This window comes from Ooceraea biroi, chromosome 6 (assembly GCF_003672135.1).
Source record: "Ooceraea biroi isolate clonal line C1 chromosome 6, Obir_v5.4, whole genome shotgun sequence".
In the NCBI taxonomy this organism is placed as follows: Eukaryota; Metazoa; Arthropoda; class Insecta; order Hymenoptera; family Formicidae; genus Ooceraea; species Ooceraea biroi.
In genome coordinates, this window is record NC_039511.1 from 12,447,149 (window position 1) to 12,468,069 (window position 20,921).

The window sequence follows — 20,921 nt, forward strand, 5'->3', positions numbered from 1 at the left end:
AAAAACTTCGAACTACAACTATATTTTAATTAATACTTTCTTTTTTCTTTATTTTAATTCTTCAAATTCTTCGCAAGACATCTTTTATATCTTTTACAGCGATAATGGCACTCTTAAAATTTAAATTTGTAAATACAGTTATATCGATATTTTAATTATATTTAAATGATTCTCGTTTGTTTTCATAAAATTTGACAAATGAACAGTGCAGTAGCCGTAAAAGATATCTATCTGTCATGCGACATGTGTTTTTGAGCAGCATTCGAACCTAGCAAATATTTGCGAGGATGTTTCATCGGTCAGTCGGTCGACTATTGCAAACACGTGGAATATTCGTAAGCTATCATTAACATTAAACGCATTCTCTTAATTTGAAACAAATATGAATTTATTCCTAGAAATTTATGAGGCAAACTCGTGCGACGATCAAAAGTTTGCGAGACTTTCACGTAAATGTGAGCCCGGCAGAGAAAGCAAAGTGCGGCGTAGACAACACTAGCAGTGTAAGTGCATTTTCTTAAAATTATTTAACAATATTTATTAGAATTCTCCGGTTAAGAATATTAAAACTTTTAATACTTTTATGTATCATATAATAATGATTATATTAATACTATTCAACTGTCCGTGTTTCTCATTTTCAGAACTACCCTCTAATAGATCATTGCTACGACGTAGTGGTGGTAGGAGCAGGAGGCGCAGGATTAAGGGCGGCTTTCGGCCTTGGCAGCAAGGGATATCGTGTAGCAGTGGTGTCGAAACTCTTCCCGACCAGATCGCATACCGTGGCTGCCCAGGGTGGTATAAATGCCGCCATCGACGAGGAGAACGAAGACAATTGGCTTTATCACATGTACGACACCGTGAAGGGATCTGACTGGCTGGGTGATCAGGATGCTATACATTTTCTTGCGAGGGAAGCGCCTCGCGTGGTCTTTGAGCTCGAGAATTACGGTAAACGCAACGTTATATACGTAAATTAATAAGTACCTAATTAAACAAAGGATATAATGATTTTATGAGACTCGCGAGAAAGAAATTGAGAAAAATTTAAAAAAAACAGAATTTTTAAAAAAGAAAAGTATTGATACTAAATACTAATGTAATATAAATGTAATATACTAATCCAACATTGTATGAATAATATTAAATAACATAATTGTTAGGTTGTCCCTTTAGCCGAACAGAAGAAGGTAAGATTTATCAGCGTCCTTTCGGTGGCCAATCGCTGAGATTTGGAAAAGGCGGGCAGGCCCGTCGAACTTGCGCCGTTGCTGATCGGACAGGCCACGCGCTTCTCCACACCCTTTATGGGCAAAGCCTTCGCTACGAGGTGCATTACTTCATCGAATACTTCGCTCTTGATCTGCTCATGCACGGTCGATGTTGTAAGGGAATCCTGGCATGGGAATTGGAGACCGGTCTTCTTCACCGATTCAGGGCTCACCATACAGTAAAAAACATGCTTATTCTCTCGTCCAATAAGTTCTGCTCGCATAAATGTTTTGTGATATAATTTTAATAATAATCTGGTTTAATACCTAATATACTAAATTTATTTGTTAATGTTTTATTTCACTATAGTTTATTAACTGCTGTTAATTTCTAGCAATTTATTAATTAACGTTAATATTAACATGAATAATTGTTATTTTGCAGGTAATGGCAACGGGCGGTGCCGAAAGGTGTTATTTTTCTTGCACCGCGGCGCATGCCTGCACCGGGGACGGCATGGCAATTGCCTGTCGAGCGGGTTTACCGCTGCAAGACATGGAGTTCGTCCAATTCCATCCAACCGGTATCCTCAAATTCGCCAACTCCCATCTTTCTGATTATTCCTTTACCTAACCGATCGACTTTCCTCGCGCTGCAGGCATTTACGGCAGCGGTATACTCATAACCGAGGGCAGCAGAGGGGAAGGTGGCAAGCTTCTCAATTCGAGGGGAGAATTTTTTATGGAGAAATACGCACCCGTTGCAAAGGATCTGGCTTCTCGCGACGTCGTGTCGAGAGCTATGACGCTCGAAATATTGGAGGGAAGGTTGGGACAACTTTTTATAATTCAATGTATATTTTTCTTCGATTCAAGAATTGATAAGTTAAAATAATATATTGTCTAGAAAAAATTTAATTTATCAACTATTAATTTGAAAGCTTGATGTTAATTTATATTTTTATGCAAACAACATCCACACTGTCCTTTCGTCGGCATAAGTTGATTATCGAAGATCACTCATCGCAAAAACTGCAACAACGCTTCTCCGCAAAATCTATAACGTCGTAATGTTTTGTAGAGGCGTCGGAGAGAAGAAAGATCACATTTATTTGCAATTGAGCCACTTGCCGCCTGAATTGTTACGCGAGAGGCTACCTGGAATCTCACATCTTGCGTGGGTATTCGCCGGAGTGAATGTACACAAGGACCCAATTCCCGTGATACCTACGATGCATTACAACATGGGCGGCATACCTACAAATTGGCGTGCGCAAGTAAGAAACGCAGCAGCTTACGTCCATTTACGTTATTTTTCTAATTATCATATTACCATTTTATATTGTAAAAAAATCAAGTACAGACATTTCTCATTACATTCGATCGAAGAAATATAAAAAAGAAATATAGAAGAAATATAGACGATAAGAAAAAAATCATTGGCGTCTACGACGCAGTTATTTGATACTGTGACTGCATTTCAACGTAAGTAACACGTTGTCAGGTGTTAACACGAGAGAACGAGGAAGACAGACAGATCGAAGGCTTCTGGGCCGCTGGCGAGACCGCGTGCGCATCCGTTCATGGTGCTAATCGACTGGGCGCTAATAGCCTTCTGGAAATCGTCGTCTTCGGCAAAGCCATCGCTGACCAGATCGACTGCCTCACCAGGCCTGGCGAGCGTCATGAGGATCTGTCGCCAGTAAGAGATTACATAGGGGGCCCCAAAAATTCATATCAATTCTTTTTTCCAGGATACTTTCTTGATACAAATTTAATCTATATCTATTATATTTTTTTAAAGATTGTTGATTTTTAAAGGTGATTTCAAAATTGGCTAAACATTCTCTGTTTATGAAAAAAATACGATCAAAATGCAGGAAATTGGCGAAGAATCAATCTGCCGTTTCGACGCAACTCGTTACGCGAAAGGCTGCGTTCCCGTGGTCGAGTTGCGCGAGGAGATGCAGCACACGATGCAAAGATACTGCTCCGTATTCAGGACTTGCGACATACTGCAACGCGGCTGCAGGGAGATAACGCGCCTCTACACCTGCGATCTGCCAGACTTATGCGTAAGTCGATTACACGGCACATATCACTAAATTAAATATTAATCAATAAATTCTAAAAACTTCAGATCACCATTTGCAAATTTGCAAAATTACTATTACAACTAAATTAAATAGTATTGTTCAATAAATACTTGTGATATATACGTTATGAAAAATTGTAACATGTAATATGAAATTAACAATGGTGTGATATATATTGTATATTGCATAATTGGCATCGTTACAGTGTGTGACATAACGCACCGTTACATAAGATGATGTAAGATTTATCTAGAAAAAATCAAACGTACATCTGAAGCTGGTTTTGTGAATACTTCTTTAGGTGCAGGATCAATCTCTCATTTGGAACACAGAGCTCGTCGAGGCCTTGGAGTTACAAAACATGATGCTCATTTGCATGCATATCGTACACGCGGCCGAAAATCGGAAGGAGTCGAGAGGTTCACACGCAAGGGAGGACTTCAAAGTATAAAAGAATTAAATTTACACAATTAATTGCGAGTTAAATTCACAAGTTTAAAATATATCTTCAAGTTTTAATTTTAGAAATAATTGCTTATTTTGCTTTTCACATTTTAACGCAAATAAGTAATATTGCATGCATTTATTTTATTCATTATGGGATGCAATTAGTTTCAAATTCCTAAATTTTTAATTTTTAATTTTATTAAATTTGAAGAATGAGTGAAGTTGTGAAGGTTTACTACGTTTCTAGGACAGACTTGATGAGTATGATTATACAAAACCGCTCGAGGGACAGAAGAAACGACCTTACACGGAACACTGGCGTAAGCATACGCTTACGTGGGCTCAAGATGACGGATCGGTTAGTCCAGATGTTTCTAAACGCATTACGTTACATTTCTTTTCGAAGTTAATTTTGATGATCATTAATTATTAATTTTTGCGAACATAACAATATCACATATAATATCCAGTTATAAAAATGTACTCATAATTTATTTAATTTACGATATTTCATTAAAGATATATTATTTTTAGTCAGCTTTTACATCTGTTGCTAATAATTGTGAAAAATTGTTACGGTATTTATTTAATAGCATACTTTGTTTACAGATCTGTATCTCTTATCGGCCGGTTATCGACACGACTCTGGACGAGACCGAGGCCAAACACGTACCGCCCGGGATTCGTGCATATTGACCGAACAAATTTTGATTTTATGAATCGTAAACATTAAATATAAACGGAACCGATGCGATTACGGGATCTAAACGGCTAAACACATTATCGCTAATTCTGACTTGGGGTCAGCCGAAATCTGGGAAAGTCGGGAAATCTCCTCCTTGGATATATAGGACGGTATTCACAGCCCGTTCTTATAATAAGTTCGTCTTACGTATATTTTTTAGATGCTAATAGTTTTCCTATTGACTATCTTAATGAATATCTTAAGATTATACTTAAGATGATCTCAATATAAGAACGAATTATATAAGTATCACCCATGGAAGGTATTTTCGAACATCCTGTATAAATGTTTTCCATTTCTCGGTATCCTACGTCATCGAGAATCATAGACGCATTAACTATGACTCACTAGCAGGCATAATTGAGGTTTTATGGCCACGTTAAAAACTCACAATGAATAAAACAAATACGACAATAATCAACGTGTTAGTTTCGTTCCGTCCTCGAAAGTTGCTTCTGGAGTCCAGATGATAAATAATTATTACTACAGAGCTGTGTGTGATGACACTTTATGATGATTTCTATTCTTGCATCGAAAGAAACGTCGAGTGCGATTCAACGCAATTTAGCAACATAATTGCATGTTTGACTTAGTTTCGTAAGAGATAATCGTTAATCACCTTTGTTGATAGCAATTACGACATCAAGATGATAAACGTTCAATGTATTCTTTCTCGGAAAGAAATTTTTGCTTCATTCACTTTATTCAAATGACTTTAGTTATTCTATTAAGTATATCTATATTTTGTTTGTGTGTGTGTCATATTTATAAGCTGAAGAACACATATGATACTGTCGCGATGATAGTCTACACTCTCTTTCAGTTCACGCAGCGTCAATGGCGCTTATATAATTTTGAACTTGGTTTACCTAACACTACGTCAATTTTATATAAAATTTCATATAAAATATTGACGAAACTGGAAATAAGAATTTATTTTAAATAAGAGAGATGCAATACAAAAGATCGATATCTCGATAATCTACGAACGACCTAGAATTCGACGTTTACATTTTTGCCGGCATAATTCGTGCACGCGATATAAACGAAAGTTAAACAAAAGTGAGAATGTAGGCCAGCGTGGAGAAAGTAATATTTATAGAGCCGGAGAAATCGTATGGCGATCACTCCCACACATCGTTAGTTTATAATAGAACCAGTCACGTTAGCTCTCTCATGCGTTGATCGCGTTGCATACGTCACACGTCTGTCAGAATTAACTCGAATTACTGGAAACAATAAAATCGATACCGATCATACTTGCAAAGTGTCTGGAAAATGCCTGGCCGTGTAAAGTCGCATCAATTTCATCAAGTTATGCACATCGTGTCTACATATTCATGCGTTGACAGTTGATTATTCGAAAAACGACGCAATGTCACATGGCATTTCACGAATAAACGAGATTATCAATTATCATCATAATTTCATTTGCTCGTCATGCGCACACTCACATAAAATAGTCAGATCACATATGAGACCCATCACGTACCTTCTCTACGCGTCTCGTTTTTTCGTCTCTTGTTGCGAACAAGAACCTCGAAATAGAACAGAAAGTGCAGAAGGTGCAGCTCAAACAAAATCATTGTATCTGCACTTTATCCCTCGCCTCTTTCTTGCTCCCGTGTCAAAGAATGAACATCGATCTGTCTCGCTCGGGCAAGTAATTTGGGCTGTATCTTAGTTCCTTTCAGCGCGCTCCGTTGGCAGCACTGTGCGCGCGCGGCTTGCCGGCGGCGCGCGGCGTTTCAGTCGCTGTCGAGCCGCCAAACCGAGCGGGTCTCGTAACTGAACGGAAAGCACGCCGTCGCCACCGCTCGTGGGGTTAAGCGTGTGCAGCGTGTGTGCGTGATTTTGTGTGTGTGTGTGTGCGCGCGTCTACACTATTCGTCGCGGGGGCGTACCTCGACAGGAATTAGGAGGAAGGACACGCGAAAGATGAGTGGCATGCTGAAGCTGTCGGCGTCGTTGCTCACGAGAGGCTTGCCCGGAACGGCGACGTTGGTGAGTGCCGGAACTCGCGCGGTACCACCACCTCCAAACCGCAGTGCTTAGAGTGCTGGAAGCCCAAGCCACCGCGATTTCGCCTAATCCGAGAATTCCGCTCCGCAGATGCTCGAGAAGATCCCCTTGCACAGCCCTCGCGACGGGGGTGATTGGACGGAGCGTTCGCTCCCCCGTGTCCGCGACACCTCCGGAAGCCTCTACGGAAGGTCGCATCGATGCACCTGGCTTAGAACCTCGCGGTGGCTCGCGCCATCTTAAAGAAAAAAATTACGATTAACGTTTCCCGTTATTCGATGCGTCGCGTTATTCGTGCCGCTACTACGTGTCGGCACTCTCACCCCTCGCGGGAACGGAACCGTCGCCCCGAGCGGCTCCTCTGGACCCGTTATGTAATTTTTTTAATCCGGCGGTGCGACGTGCACGCACCTCGCCGGCGATGCGGCGGATCAATTACGTAAGGTGCGCGACCGACGAATAAAATCCGCGCGCCCGGAAACGCGCGACATCCCTCGGATTCTCGCTTTCTCCAAAGGGTCTCTCGCGCCCTTTCTCCGCGCGTTCCGAGAGACCTCCACTGTACGGGGTGAAATAAATCTGTCCCCGTCGGTCGGTCTATTTCCATATGTTACGCCAATGAGGGCTGCTTGCTTCTAACGGTGCTCGCGGCGGCTCTATAGTACCTTCGAGTCGAGGTATTACACGATGCTATCCTTGCCCTATCTTAGTTTCGATATTAAAAAAGTACTGATAATTGCAAGCAATTGCAACATCAGATGGGCGAGTAATAATTTTATACAATCCTTTCGAACAATATAGTCGTAGTTGTATATATATATATAACATATACTCATAGTATGATATAAACATAATTCTTGAAAATGTATATTGTTCATATTGAAAAAATTTATAACACAAACTTAATTAAAATTAATTAAAATTATAAATTTATTACATTTAAATATTATTTGAAGGAATAGACTAAACAATATCTTTATGATTTTTATAATAAACATGCAATATCATCGTAGAAGTGATAATGTTAATATTTCGTGCTTGCACATAATCGTCAAGATAAAAAACACACGTCGCGAAATTACCGCACTTGGTTTACAAGAAACTTTCGGTGTTCTTCAATTCTGAAATTTGCATAATTTATTTCTTGAATCGAAATTTCATTCGCACGTATCGCTATCATGTAAAAATTTCTTGCAATAGTATTTATTGAATATTATTAGCATCTTATCAGAATAATGCCCGTCGCGCCGATCTCTTATCAAGTTTTATCAAGATCTCTTGATAATAGATTTTCCATATGATGAGAGTTTAGTAAAAAGATAAGAGAATTTGCATATCTCGAGATACTGCGGTTACTTTAACTGACGTGTCTCCGCAATAGCTCGTAACATTCAACGACTGATTAGATTAATTAAAAATCTCGCTTACTGACTTTTCTAATAATTATTGCGAGAAAAAGTTTCCTTCTGCATTTTCTTTCCTTCTTTAGGGAATGAGATATTTAAGACTGAAAACTTTTTGCTAGGAATCAGGACGAATCTTTTTTCGAACGTCATTATTTATTTATCATTTATCTTTATCTATTATTGACTTTCTGAAAAGCACTTGTGTCCACTGGTGCGTTATCCTAAGATTGAGAACTCAAAACTGTTTTTCTTATCTTTGACTACCGTTATTTGCAAACAGAGACTGATGATAACAGTTACAGGAAACTATCGTTTTCTATAAATACGAAATGATATTCTAAAATTTTTGTATCGCGATAACATTGCATGCTTTTTATTCTTCTATACACAATGCATAGGGCCATAAAGAGACCTATTAGCAGTAAAAAACTTGTTATATACAAAGCATGTTTATTTTTTTGCGGAATCAAGTATCAACTATTTACTCACTAGACATAATAATTGAGAGATATCTATCTTAAGAATCATTAATCATTCTCATTAAAAAATTGTTTTGTCTAATAATATTGCAAAAGCACATATCAATGCGTGACGAACGTCATGAATCAAACTTCATTTGCCCATCGATTATTAGTAATCGCATTTTATTTATTTGATATTATTTTCTCTCTCTCTCTCTCTCATGATCCTTATTTAATAATTTAATAATTACATAATAACATAATTCTGGAAGAAAAATATTATTTAAATTTTGTTGCATAAATGATGTGATACATTGAGATTTTTTCATGAAATTAGTTATATATTATTTGAATATTCACATTATTTATATAGTAGTTACATTTATTAAATATAAAGGCACTTGAAATTTTATTTTGTCACAAAACGCATGTGAATTAGAAACATATGTGTATTGCTTGTCTTCATGTCATTTAATAGGACATTGGAAGAACATAGATGTATGCATGCGTGCCTCTGCCACTCATTATAAATAACAACGGGTTCACGTGATGCCTTACCTAACAACCATCTGCATTCAGAGTTCCAAAAGGAAATAATTGAAGGAAGAATTGAAAATTCAAGCTTTTTCAAGAGTAAAAAATATTACCAAAAAAAACTATTACAAATTAAATGCTTATATTATTTTCTTATTTGAATAATGTCGATAATAATTATAATTAGTAATAATTACAATTAGATAAGTTATAATTGCTATTTATTTTTTCTTTACTACTAAAATCTTAAAATATATATTTTTTACATAAATGTATCAATTATTTGAGTTGTTATATATAAGATATAGATTTTTATATTGATTAAAAGTGTGTACACACACACACACACACACACACACGCTCGCGCACGCACTTTTAATCTTTATAAAAATCTATACTAAATTAATTTAATATCTTGCTATATTATGTAACTTAAAGAAATGAAATATATAAATTGACAAATATATTTCAATAATAATATATTATTATTTTTCACAAGTTTACAATTTGATAATATTTGATAATCTTTTGCTATATTTATTTTGCTTTCGCTTTTCAGAACAAGTTGGGACTGCCACTTCTCAGTAATCGCAAGTTGCACCACACATCGGACAGCCGAGCAAAGATATCTGACGCGATCTCCAAGCAATATCCGCTGGTGGACCACACATATGACGCGGTGGTAGTTGGTGCCGGCGGAGCCGGTCTCCGCGCGGCCTACGGCCTTGTCGCGGAAGGATTCAAGACCGCGGTAGTCACTAAGCTGTTCCCGACCAGATCGCACACGGTCGCCGCTCAGGGTGGCATCAATGCCGCCTTAGGTAACATGGAGAGCGACAACTGGCAATGGCATATGTACGACACTGTCAAGGGCTCGGACTGGTTGGGTGATCAGGACGCTATCCATTACATGACTCGTGAGGCCCCGAAGGCCGTAATCGAGTTAGAAAACTGCGGCATGCCTTTCAGCCGAACTTCTGATGGTGAGTGAAAATGGATATATAGATCAGTCTATTGTAGCTGTACTCGGAATTAAATCAATATGTTTTTGCATAGTAAAAACAAATTAAATTATTTAAAAAGGGACCAAAATAAAAACAGATATTATAATTAATAAATTAATTAAAAAGGAGAGACTAACGGGAATCTGATCGTAGGTTTCATGTATGTTCTAATACGCAGGTAAATACAATTAGATTTAGAAAATACATAAAGAAAGTTGGAGGATAAGAAGAAAGAATATGAAAAAAGCAGCTGAAAAACATTTTATAATCGTGTCGATTGAGCATAGATTTTATTCAAGTTTCAAAACAGTATAACTACAGATTTACTAATACTAATTTTAAGACATGTAATCGATACGATAAAATTGCTGAAGTACACATTTATCGATATCTGCATTGTCTGTATCTGTATTGTGCTTTAATTAATTGCATCTCTAAGAACTCAAGTCCGAAATATCCTCGCTAGTCGCACTCGCGGCTGTTCCCGACGTTGCAGAATCCGATTCCATGTCAGACTCGTCCGTTCTGCTCCTAGAACGCCTTCTTTCCTGAAGCGCAAATAGCGTTAAAGAAACATCGATCGATCTTTATAATTTTCTATAAGTACTCTTTTCCCTTAATCTTGTCCTTGAGCTCTCTTACTTACTCTCTACTTACTTACTTAATTTATTAAATATAATTTAATGATGTATTTAATTTAATTTAATAAAATATATAGAAATATTCAAGAACTTAATTTTGCTTCGCAAAATACGAGACTAGGAAGGAGTTTATTAACAAGCGAACCTTTCGTTCCCTCTTTTTCTGATCCTTTTGATTTTCAAACTTCTTCGTAGATTCGTTGCCATTGGTCTTGTTCGTCTGCTCGCTCTTATTACTCTGTTGCGATTGTTGTTTCACTAATTTAGCTGCCCTAACATAGGGCATTTTCTCCTCGGACGACATTTCCCGCCATCGTTGACCTCCGAGCCGAAATAAGTCTTTGCTCTTCACTTTGCTGTGGTTCTGCAATTCAATAATCATGTTTATGATGCACTTGTACATTATATCCTTCGTTATCATGATGTTGTGTTCCATTTACTTGCTTAAAATCTTGCATAAAGTTTATGAATGCGTTGGCACTCCTTCGTTGCTGCCCTTGCGATTGCCGGCTTCGTGATCTCGATCGTGAACGGGACGGTTTTCTATTATATTGTCTAGAAACAAAATATGTATTTGTTTAAGGAATGTATATTTCTGGATTTGGTTCTTCTTTATATGTATAATGTCTTAAAGTGAATATAAATAAGAATACATTAATTATATATTTCAGTTTAATTTACTTTACTTCCAATTAATTTACATTAACTGCTGTTGTATTACTCACTCATTTTCATTACGTTTACTATTGAAGGGAGACTTTCGCACTAACTGGTACTGATTATCTAAATCTCTCTCTTCTTCCCCTGCGGTACCATCCTCCCTTACGTCTCTTGTCAGTTCATTATTTTCTTCTCTTCTGCTGCAATCTTCCATGATTTAAGAATTATCTTAAAAGTTACTCTGGCTTTATCGATATTTACTTATGCATCTATACATTCTCATTCACAAAAAGTGATTATAAAAGGCAAGAATTTGTCAACTGCAATCGGGGAAGGAAAACGTGAATTTACAAAATGCTATAAAAGTAACAAATCTTATCATTCGGTTGCCATGCAGTCAAAGACAGCTGCTTATCATTGCTCTTGAATATTGCAGTTATTTCAATGCATATTTATAGTTCATATTTCTCTCTTGTATTTGAATTTTTAAGGAATGGAATTCTCCTTGAAATATAGAATGCTTGAAAGACACATAAAATTCCATCGAATGTTTTAATATTATATTTTCTTGTATTAGTATAATATTAAGAAGAAATTCTAAATTTTTACATTGGCACTATCTCTTCCTCTATTAAGTAAAATCTTATTTCACTGTGTTTTCTTATATTAATTACATCTTACATGTAAATGCTATTCACATAAATATAAAGAGGAAAGAGTTCCATCTATGTAAAAATTCAAAAAAATCTCTGCTGTAATATTACATTAACATCAGTTAAAAAAGCAAAAACCAAATTTTTAACAAAACAATTTTGTCACTATAGGCAAGATCTATCAACGCGCTTTTGGCGGCCAATCGCTCAAGTTCGGCAAAGGTGGTCAGGCTCACCGATGTTGTTGTGTGGCCGACAGAACCGGTCACTCTTTACTGCACACGCTCTACGGCCAATCGTTGAGCTACGACTGCAACTATTTCGTCGAGTATTTCGCGCTGGACCTGCTGATGGAAGATGGTGAGTGCCGTGGAGTAATCGCGCTCTCCCTGGAAGATGGGACGCTGCATCGCTTCCACGCCAAAAACACGGTTCTCGCTACCGGTGGCTACGGACGCGCCTACTTCTCCTGCACGTCCGCGCACACCTGCACCGGTGACGGCACCGCCATGGTCTCCAGAGCCAACTTGCCCAATCAAGATCTGGAGTTTGTACAGTTCCATCCTACAGGTAGAATATGTCGCTATGTGAAAAGATGGTTTTAGAATTTTATATTAATACAGAAAAGATTAACGAGATTATATAAGAACAATATATTATATTAATAATATAAATATAATTATATTAATTATATAAAATATGATATATTATTATCTCTTGATTTTTCTACACGAATGAACGAAGCGTTACGTTTTACTAGGTATCTACGGTGCCGGATGCTTGATCACGGAAGGCAGTCGCGGCGAAGGCGGTTATCTGATAAATAGCGAAGGCGAGAGATTCATGGAACGTTACGCGCCGGTAGCGAAGGACCTGGCCTCGCGAGACGTGGTGTCGCGATCCATGACGATGGAGATCAGGGAAGGCAGGTGAGTAATCCTGTCGGCGAGTTTCTCTGCGGAAATAATTCGTGGTAAATATAATCTCTTTCTCTGCTTAGAGGCGTCGGACCAGAAAAGGATCACATTTTCTTGCAGCTACACCATCTGCCGCCTGAGCAGCTGGCCGCTCGGCTACCGGGTATCTCAGAGACGGCGATGATATTCGCGGGCGTCGATGTGACCCGTGAACCCATTCCGGTCCTACCGACTGTCCACTACAACATGGGTACGTAAATTTAATTAGCTAAATCACCTAGAATGTCTTAATCGAAGATTCTTATTCTTGCTCCTTTGAAATTTTTAATTTGTTAAAAAAATTGTCCGAAAATTTATTATTCGTAAATAAATTGCATGCATGTATCAATTACACATGCAGTTAATGCGTGCTAATGAAAGAAAAATTCTAATCTTGTTTGTCGCAGCGAAATCAGTGGAATTCAGTTAAAGTGATATCACGCGATGAATTTTTCTGTGCGTTAATATTCCGGGCAATGACGCGAATGATGGAGAGGCATCATGTAATGCTATACTTGATACTTATACATCCCGCGCGGTGACTCAAAATATTCATAAAACAGAATATCAGGATCACATAACTTATAAAAAAAATTACAGAAGTCATTTTATTCCCTCGAGTAAAGCTGCCTTCATACATTTTGCTTTTCACTGCAGAAGAATGAAGTTACGAATTTCTTAATGTACTATTTAAAATTGCAGGTGGCGTACCAACCAACTACAAGGGTCAGGTGTTGACCAAAGAGAACAATCAGGACAAAGTGGTACCTGGCTTGTACGCGTGCGGTGAGGCAGCTTGCGCATCCGTTCATGGCGCTAATCGACTAGGCGCCAACTCTCTGTTGGACTTGGTCGTGTTCGGACGAGCTTGCGCTAAGACTATCGCTCAAGAAAACAAGCCTGGCGAGTCGATCGGACCCCTCAAAGCTGTAAGTCACGCTGCTATTCCAAGTATTATAAACTATTGAGATGAATTATATCTCATTACAATTAAAGGAAATGTAACGTCAAAACTTGCGTGCGTTTCAGAACGCTGGCGAGGAAACAGTAGCTAACTTAGACTGGGTCAGAAACGCCAACGGCTCCATTTCTACCGCGGACTTGAGGCTGACTATGCAAAAAACCATGCAGACGCACGCGGCGGTGTTCAGAGACGCTGAATCCCTGCGGGAAGGTAAAAGCGCCGACGTTGCGTTTTCGCACGCGTTTCCAATGTTGCGAACCTTGCAGAACAACGTTGAGGCTATTTTATTCGAAATTCCTTTTCTAGGTTGTCGAAAGATGACCGACATCTACAAGAAGCTCGATGATCTGAAGGTTGCGGACAGGTCCATGATATGGAACTCCGATCTCGTGGAGACGCTCGAGCTACAAAACCTCATGATCAATGCGATGCAAACTATCGTAGGCGCGGAAAATAGGAAGGAGAGTCGCGGCGCACACGCGCGCGAGGATCACAAGGATAGAATTGACGAGTACGATTACAATAAACCGACCGAGAACCAGCAGCCTAAACCGCTCGATCAACACTGGAGGAAGCACACGCTGTCAAAAATCAACCCGAGAACAGGACAGGTACTCTTCGTTCTTTATTCGTAAATTGATTGACCGTAAATTCCCGAATTGCTTCCTCTATAAATTCTCTCTTTTTTTTATTTACATTTTTGTTAATTTACATGTTCCCGTCGCGCGACATTTAAATGTATGTATTTCCGCAAATTGAGCAAGTTGAACAGCTTCTATAAATCTTTTCTTAATATTCTACATTCACGCGATTACGATTTTTATTACACTCATACTTTCCATGCTGTTTATAAATTCTACGTAATTTCTATCGACTTACTTTGCTTATTTTAGGTTTCTCTCGACTACAGACCAGTTATCGACGTTACGCTCGATCAGAAGGAATGCGCGACGGTGCCGCCTGCGATTCGATCCTACTAGATTGTAATTCTATAAACGAACAAGATCCATCATCTTAGGATTCTCATCGATTGTTACTGAGTTTCGGTTTTCGCGCGCGCGATCCCGATCGCAGCCTAACAATCGCGACTTTTAGACCAAGGTAGCACAATGGAATCATCGCCGCCGCGGGTTTTCGCGCCACTAAATGCCACAGCGAACCTGTTAATTAATTTATTTTACACACACGCATACACACATACCGACTTCATTGCGCACCAAAGTTGTTTCTTGTCATCGCTTGCGCCGCGAGTCGCGAGCAGAATTAGTGGTCCTTGTAGGATGGCAGCGCTGAGATTATTGCCTTCTCTGGCCTCTCCGGAGGACTTCGTTCGATCCTGCTGCTGGTGGGATCGGTTCAGCGTAAAGTAATAGTCGGAACTAGAACAAATCGTGGTAATAGAGAGAGAGGGTCCAGAATACGGACCTCTTTTGAGCGAGAGATATTCTCTCTTTCGCTCTTTTGTAATGTAACACGACGTATCCAATTACGAAGCGTCTCCCATTGCGCTTAAACCACGGCACAACGTTCCCTCGTGTGCAATGATGCAGTCAATGGTCAGCAGGACATCGAAGCAATCGATTGAATATATGAATGTTGAATTTCGAAAAATACTAATTGCAAATTGCTGCGCGATAAAATATTTGTAAGTTTTGCAAAAGACTTGCTCAGATCTGCTCGCTAGCAGAAATAGATTTTTATTGATCAGATTATCTCCTTTATCCGCATTTCTATATGATTAGATTTAACTTAATTTTGCGTAATTTGCGTAACTCATTATGAAATTTTTATGTATCACGGTATTATTGCATGCGACAGTACTTTGATACGATTATTTCGATTTGATCTATAACAGTTACTTAATTTTGTCATCACGGAAATATACGGAGATATATTTTGAAATGTTCTTTTTCGAAGTACATTTGCTTTCGAATTTGCGAATTGGTTGATGGAAAAATGAATAAGAAGCATCGAGATATATTTACGAAAGTAATATATCATCGGCCGTCTTGTCATGCTTTATTTGTAATATAATCGAGTCATTGAAATTTATACAAATGCTACTTACGCTCGAGCGCGATTATAAGTACATCGTCCTTACAAAAAGGTTGTATGCTACTTCTATTGCGGCTGAATACTTAATAAATAACTTACACGAGAAAAACATAGAAACGGCGTTAATATTAAACATTTCTTTATAAAATATTTCTAAAAAGTTTATGCAAATGTAATTATATAAAGCAGACATTTATTAATATTTATTATAACTTATCTACTAGCATATGCATTTTCAAAAAATATACTAGTTATGCAGATTTTTACATAAATAAATAAAAATTATTTTATTTCTGTATCTTGAGATAACTGGATTATAATCGTGATCGCATTTGCATTACATTTTCTCTGTGTCTAGTTCGCAAATTAAGCTGTTTCTATGTTGTCTCCAATGTCGTATTGATATTATTTACTTCCTAGAATGCGAGTTTGAGAACAATTAGACAAAAATACTACTATAGTCTCGATCTATAAAAAAATTGTGTGAGCGTGCTGCCTTGCATGGTGGAAATGTACATAAATTACGGAGAATGTCAATAAAACGTTGATACATCTTTTGATGATTGCAAGGATGCGATAAATTACTCAAGTATCCATTATAATAGTGAATCGAGCAGCAATGTTAGATTGCAAAATTAGTGTGATCTTGCAATATTAATATCTCGAATATTAAATGTTATTTTGTCACTGTGTAAAAGAAATTGCAAAGAATATTAGATTATCGCAGAAAATATCATAAATACCAAAAAAGTGAAAAATATGTATTCGCTTGTAAAGGACACTTCGGGTAGAGGGAAGGATAATTTGTAACGAAATAAGAAATTTATTAACAAGTCGTGATGAATACTTGAAAGTATTTATTAAACCCATATTTTTACAGTACTCGTCATAAATAAGAAGTTCGTAGATTAAATAAAAACTACTACCGAGGACACTTTCTAAAGCATTAAACTAAAGCTCGCCACGAGCTAATACTCCGGAGATTTTTTTACACGTTACAGTTTAATTTAATAAAAATGAGGATGCGTTCTGATGAGCATGTACTCGCACTCGTGCGATGTATGTATAGTATATACACTGCCGAGAAAAGACGTTCGGAGCATTTGAAAATGTTCTTTTGTTCCTAAATCTCGCTAAGAAAGGTTTCGGCACGGGATTCTTATAAAACAATAATAAAAATCCGAGAAAGTCATTGGCACGACGTAAATGCTTTCCAAAGCGACATAAAAAATCATGCGAGCACCGTATCATCAGTTGTGTAACACCGGATATAGGAGCGTGACGAAAGTGCACGAATATTACAATATTTGCCAAAATACTGTCGTCGAAACATCTCTGTGAGCGTTTGTAAAGTAATTAAGTATGTAGAAAATAATTTTTTTCGGTGAGATTAGCGTAGGACGAAATTTATTTTGATGTTTTAATCCCAGATACTTTTTTTAAGAATCAGAGATGTTATTCTTGGTGCTCGCAAACTTCTTCGTGTCGCGTCTACAATTGTTGAACTGCGTGGACATTTAATTTACACGCACTTGTGACCATGCGAACTTCTCTCTCCAACTGATTGGCAGAAAAGCTCGCCAGGAAAGCGGACGATTTAAAGCGAGCAAGACGTATCTTCATGCCGAGAAACGCTACAATAAATACAAGCAACTTTTTTTAAATTTTCATAGACTTCGAGGAGATGCACAATTTTCTATTACAAGTGTACGGTGCAACTGTGTTATTATTACGCACTTTCTTTTCTTGGCATACTAATTTTAACGTGCAAGCACCAATGCTATCCGCATTCGCGGAAGTGATGGCGTTTCTCGACTTGATAACACACATCGACTGCCTATCGATCTTTACTATGACGGTTAAATCGTGTCGTATTAACACTAAATCCTCGCTAGAGGCGGAAACTTTGACTAATTTTTATCGTATACGTTCACAAAGCTCGGAATTACTTCGCTGATGATACAGATTTGTGACAATTAAAAGCGAACGATGATATCGAATAATTATTGTTTACCTACAAAAATCGATACGTCGTGCTCTCGTACGAAACGGCCGAAGGGCTTTTCGCCATCAGATCGCTCGATCAATTAATTGCCGCCTAATAATTATCCTAGGATTCGCGTAATGCAAACTTTGCGCTTTTTCAGGCGCCAGAGAGGCCGAGATGTAACTTCCGTTACATTAAAAAAAAAGGGGGGGAAGCAATATCTGGCTTCCCTCGCATTGCTATAGGAACAATCGGAGAATCTACGCTATCATCGTTAAAAGTTCACCAAAGTTGCGATCGACGTCGCACTTTCGCGAATCGAACAAATGCAGTGGCGATTTTCGTAGATACAAAAAACAAGATTAAGAATGTCGATATAATAATCAATACGCGGTAAAAAGTCGGGCCTTCTGCGAGTAAATCGGTCATTTCGAGAATGCCTATAGTCCAAAAATCAAAAGCGCTTTGAAAGTAACAGGAGAAAAGTTCGCAGTGTGTGTTACGCGTGAAATGTAAAGATTATTTTTAAGTAGTGATACATCACCAGTATCATATGGACGAGACGCAGCATTCAGTTTTCACATTGAATATGAATTTTGTACAACTAGAACATACAATTTTTAGAATACCTGCATTTTCTGTTTCAAGATTTTGGACCTACGCCATTATTAAGATGGCCGATTCAAACGCGATGCATCCCCTTGTTCACCGCAGACGAGATGGATAATCTCGTGTAAGTCGGAAAGTTCAATTCTGCAATAAGAAAGGTGCAAGTATCTTCGAGACGTGCCGTCACGACGGCTAAATTATGTAATGTAAAATCGACATCATAGAACCACGGCGGCCAAGCATTTTTCTCATTGGTCGTTTCAGCTCCAAAATATCGAACTATACATTTTCGCGTGTCATTCCGATTCAATTAAATAAATTCGCGCGTTATTCCAATCAATTAACTAAAAAGCAGGATGCTTTTCGTTCGTGTTTGCGTAGATTTTGAGATTACTCTTATATTTGTTCGCGTAAAATTCACATTTTGAACATTTATATACAAATCAAGATAAGTCGAGATGCACTCGGGCTGATCTATCCGAGTGTGTTCCATACGATTCATGCCTAATCGACTCTTCGTCGATGCTACACGCCTCGAACACGCATCTACGTTTTCGAGCAACAAAATTGTTAAATTCTGCTGGAAGTGCAAGCTGCAGTTTGATTTTTAGTTTAAGAGGAAACATCTCAGTAGCATCTTTCGCGAGAAAGTATGATATCGTCATTTCAATATCAGCGACGGAGACTCGTCCGAAGAAAGATTAAACTCTGAATTCTAATCAAACATTTTCGTAGGAAGAATCGAAACGAACATCGGCACGAATATCGTGTATGTCTGAGCAAAAAATTGAAAGAGAAATTTAACTTAAATTCATCACAAGCAATGTAAACTTTAGCTGCAGGATTATCCTTTGATACGTCGCAGAAATCCTTCCGTAGATTTTGCGCGTCGTTCGTGTAGCTTTTGTGCTTCTGCTTGACAACGACTTGATGACGACAGTGGTGGCGGCGGCGGCGGCGGCGGTGGCGACGATGACGACGCCGGTGGTCCCCGATGTCGCAAGGGAACAAACCGGTTATCCGGTGTATCTTTGAGAAGAGAAAAGCCACGGGACCCGAAGCACATTCCCGCGCGCGTTATTCCCTTCTTTGTGTATCAGTCGCCCTCCTCAGGAACATAATGTATATCATCTGCGGTCCACATTCACACATTTCCTCTCTCTCTCTTTCTCTTTCTCTCGCTCTTGAGTCTCACACGCAATGGTGGTGGGTGACGCTAGATGGATGGTGATGGATTTAAGTCTTGTGCATGGTTGACGGTGCTCAGGCTAGCGCCGTTCACGAGGTGGCCCGCAGCTTCTCCAACGCGGGCACCAACGACTCTTCCACGGAAGGCCCACAACTCAGTCCGCACTCGCCGATCCATCTCGCCTTACCACTCGCGTGGGACTGCAACGAGAGAGAAATCGTGTAAGATCTCGTGAATTAATTGTATCCACGCGTCGCGGATCTGACTCAGTTTCCGAAACGTGCAAGATATTTCTTTGTAATGTATATCAGAGCAAAATTCGAAATTAACGTACTCTATATTTGCATTACTATTGATAATCGTAAATGGCATTACAGCTTCAATCTCTAAGAAAGAAAAATTTTCCAGCGCAATGGGAGGCGGCGCGTCAGGGCCGGAAGGTCAACGAGATATAATAAATACAACGAGCTACGAATCACGAGAGATAATAAATTATTCGATGACTTAATGAGGGGGAGAACATGTGAGGTATCGCGCGGTTCGCGGAGGTTAATGGCAGGCCGATCAACCGGGGGCATTTATCCGTTCCCGCGGGTCACAGAGCGGACATTTACCATGGTAAGGTCACGCTTCCATGCGGTATGACAACGGCCATCACAAAGCGGGCACGGTCGTTGTAAGGAATAGCCGCCGCACTCCCTGCAGTCCAAGGAGACGTGCTCCTCGCTCCACGATACTCCGCATCTGCACAAAGAACGATTGTCGGTGAATGCACAGTCATCTAATACGATTGTTAGAGGCCAGGACGCAAAAGCCGACATAGCGATAACTCGGAAAAAGCTGTTGTACGAAGCTTGATAATTCACGTTGCAAGACTCGGTAGAGATTGGAGAATCAAAGTTATTTGGAGTAATTGCTGTTGATACAATGCTTTCCAAGAGTTAACGAGTTTAAAATCAATATCTTCATAAAGTTGATACAATATATAAAATACAAATAACAATATATCTATGTCAAATCTTTCGATTGAGAAACATTGGCTTGAACCTCTTCCTTGATCTTAGTCGGATAGTCATTTCTGCTCAAATTACTTAATTCGAAATAGAGGAAAACATTGTACGAACAAACGCGATTGCGTCATTGATATGGACTTGAAACCGTACTCTGGACTGCGTTGGATTTCATTGACTGGACAATACGTTATTCGACACAGTTATGTAATCTTCAATTAATTCTCACGGTCTCTCATAGGACTTTACCGTATCGCATATGTAACTG

General features: G+C 38.7%; 4 protein-coding genes across 5 annotated transcripts in view; 2 read left to right on the forward strand and 2 right to left on the reverse strand.

The window, feature by feature from the left end:
• Positions 1-118: 118 nt before the first annotated feature.
• On the forward strand, positions 119-4,919 carry LOC105285123 (succinate dehydrogenase [ubiquinone] flavoprotein subunit, mitochondrial). The gene is made up of 11 exons (XM_011349095.2): positions 119-503; positions 645-954; positions 1,167-1,453; positions 1,660-1,798; positions 1,874-2,042; positions 2,296-2,491; positions 2,719-2,916; positions 3,095-3,289; positions 3,612-3,755; positions 4,005-4,115; positions 4,367-4,919. The coding sequence occupies exons 1-11, from the start codon at positions 405-407 to the stop codon at positions 4,451-4,453; spliced, it is 1,935 nt and encodes a 644-aa protein (XP_011347397.1). The 5' UTR covers positions 119-404; the 3' UTR covers positions 4,454-4,919.
• Positions 4,920-5,024: 105 nt separating this feature from the next.
• LOC105285126 (succinate dehydrogenase [ubiquinone] flavoprotein subunit, mitochondrial) lies at positions 5,025-16,427 on the forward strand. Its single transcript, XM_011349097.3, has 9 exons — positions 5,025-6,506; positions 9,485-9,908; positions 12,055-12,453; positions 12,644-12,812; positions 12,884-13,050; positions 13,542-13,768; positions 13,869-14,013; positions 14,110-14,414; positions 14,697-16,427. Exons 1-9 carry the CDS (start codon positions 6,441-6,443, stop codon positions 14,781-14,783), a joined length of 1,989 nt encoding a protein of 662 aa, XP_011347399.1. The 5' UTR covers positions 5,025-6,440; the 3' UTR covers positions 14,784-16,427.
• Positions 10,203-11,947, reverse strand: LOC105285124 (non-histone chromosomal protein 6). The gene is made up of 4 exons (XM_011349096.3): positions 11,296-11,947; positions 11,011-11,125; positions 10,716-10,934; positions 10,203-10,477 (listed from the first exon to the last, which is right to left on the reverse strand). The coding sequence occupies exons 1-4, from the start codon at positions 11,442-11,444 to the stop codon at positions 10,364-10,366; spliced, it is 597 nt and encodes a 198-aa protein (XP_011347398.1). The 5' UTR covers positions 11,445-11,947; the 3' UTR covers positions 10,203-10,363.
• A 273-nt stretch (positions 16,428-16,700) lies between the features above and the next one.
• The window catches only part of LOC105285118 (protein pinocchio), a 39,924-nt gene continuing 35,703 nt past the window's right edge, over positions 16,701-20,921 (reverse strand). For both annotated transcript variants that reach the window (XM_011349083.3, XM_011349082.2), the window contains 2 exons: positions 20,258-20,387; positions 16,701-19,843 (listed from right to left, as the gene is read on the reverse strand). In XM_011349083.3, coding sequence (XP_011347385.1) covers positions 19,733-19,843; positions 20,258-20,387 — 241 coding nt within the window. In that variant the 3' untranslated portion in view covers positions 16,701-19,732. The remainder of the gene's footprint in view (positions 19,844-20,257; positions 20,388-20,921) is intronic.

Excerpts from the sequence above, each read along its gene's own strand:
- LOC105285123 (XM_011349095.2), top strand. The coding sequence starts at position 405 with ATGAGGCAAACTCGTGCGACGATCAAAAGTTTGCGAGACTTTCACGTA. Across the intron at positions 2,492-2,718 it reads CTACAAATTGGCGTGCGCAA|GTGTTAACACGAGAGAACGA; the intron begins GTAAGAAACGCA and ends ACACGTTGTCAG. Across the intron at positions 4,116-4,366 it reads GGGCTCAAGATGACGGATCG|ATCTGTATCTCTTATCGGCC; the intron begins GTTAGTCCAGAT and ends CTTTGTTTACAG.
- LOC105285126 (XM_011349097.3), top strand. The coding sequence starts at position 6,441 with ATGAGTGGCATGCTGAAGCTGTCGGCGTCGTTGCTCACGAGAGGCTTG. Across the intron at positions 9,909-12,054 it reads TTTCAGCCGAACTTCTGATG|GCAAGATCTATCAACGCGCT; the intron begins GTGAGTGAAAAT and ends TTGTCACTATAG. Across the intron at positions 12,454-12,643 it reads TGTACAGTTCCATCCTACAG|GTATCTACGGTGCCGGATGC; the intron begins GTAGAATATGTC and ends ACGTTTTACTAG.
- LOC105285124 (XM_011349096.3), bottom strand. The coding sequence starts at position 11,444 with ATGGAAGATTGCAGCAGAAGAGAAGAAAATAATGAACTGACAAGAGAC. Across the intron at positions 10,935-11,010 it reads TTATGCAAGATTTTAAGCAA|AACCACAGCAAAGTGAAGAG; the intron begins GTAAATGGAACA and ends ATTGAATTGCAG. Across the intron at positions 10,478-10,715 it reads AGAAAAAGAGGGAACGAAAG|GAAAGAAGGCGTTCTAGGAG; the intron begins GTTCGCTTGTTA and ends TTTGCGCTTCAG.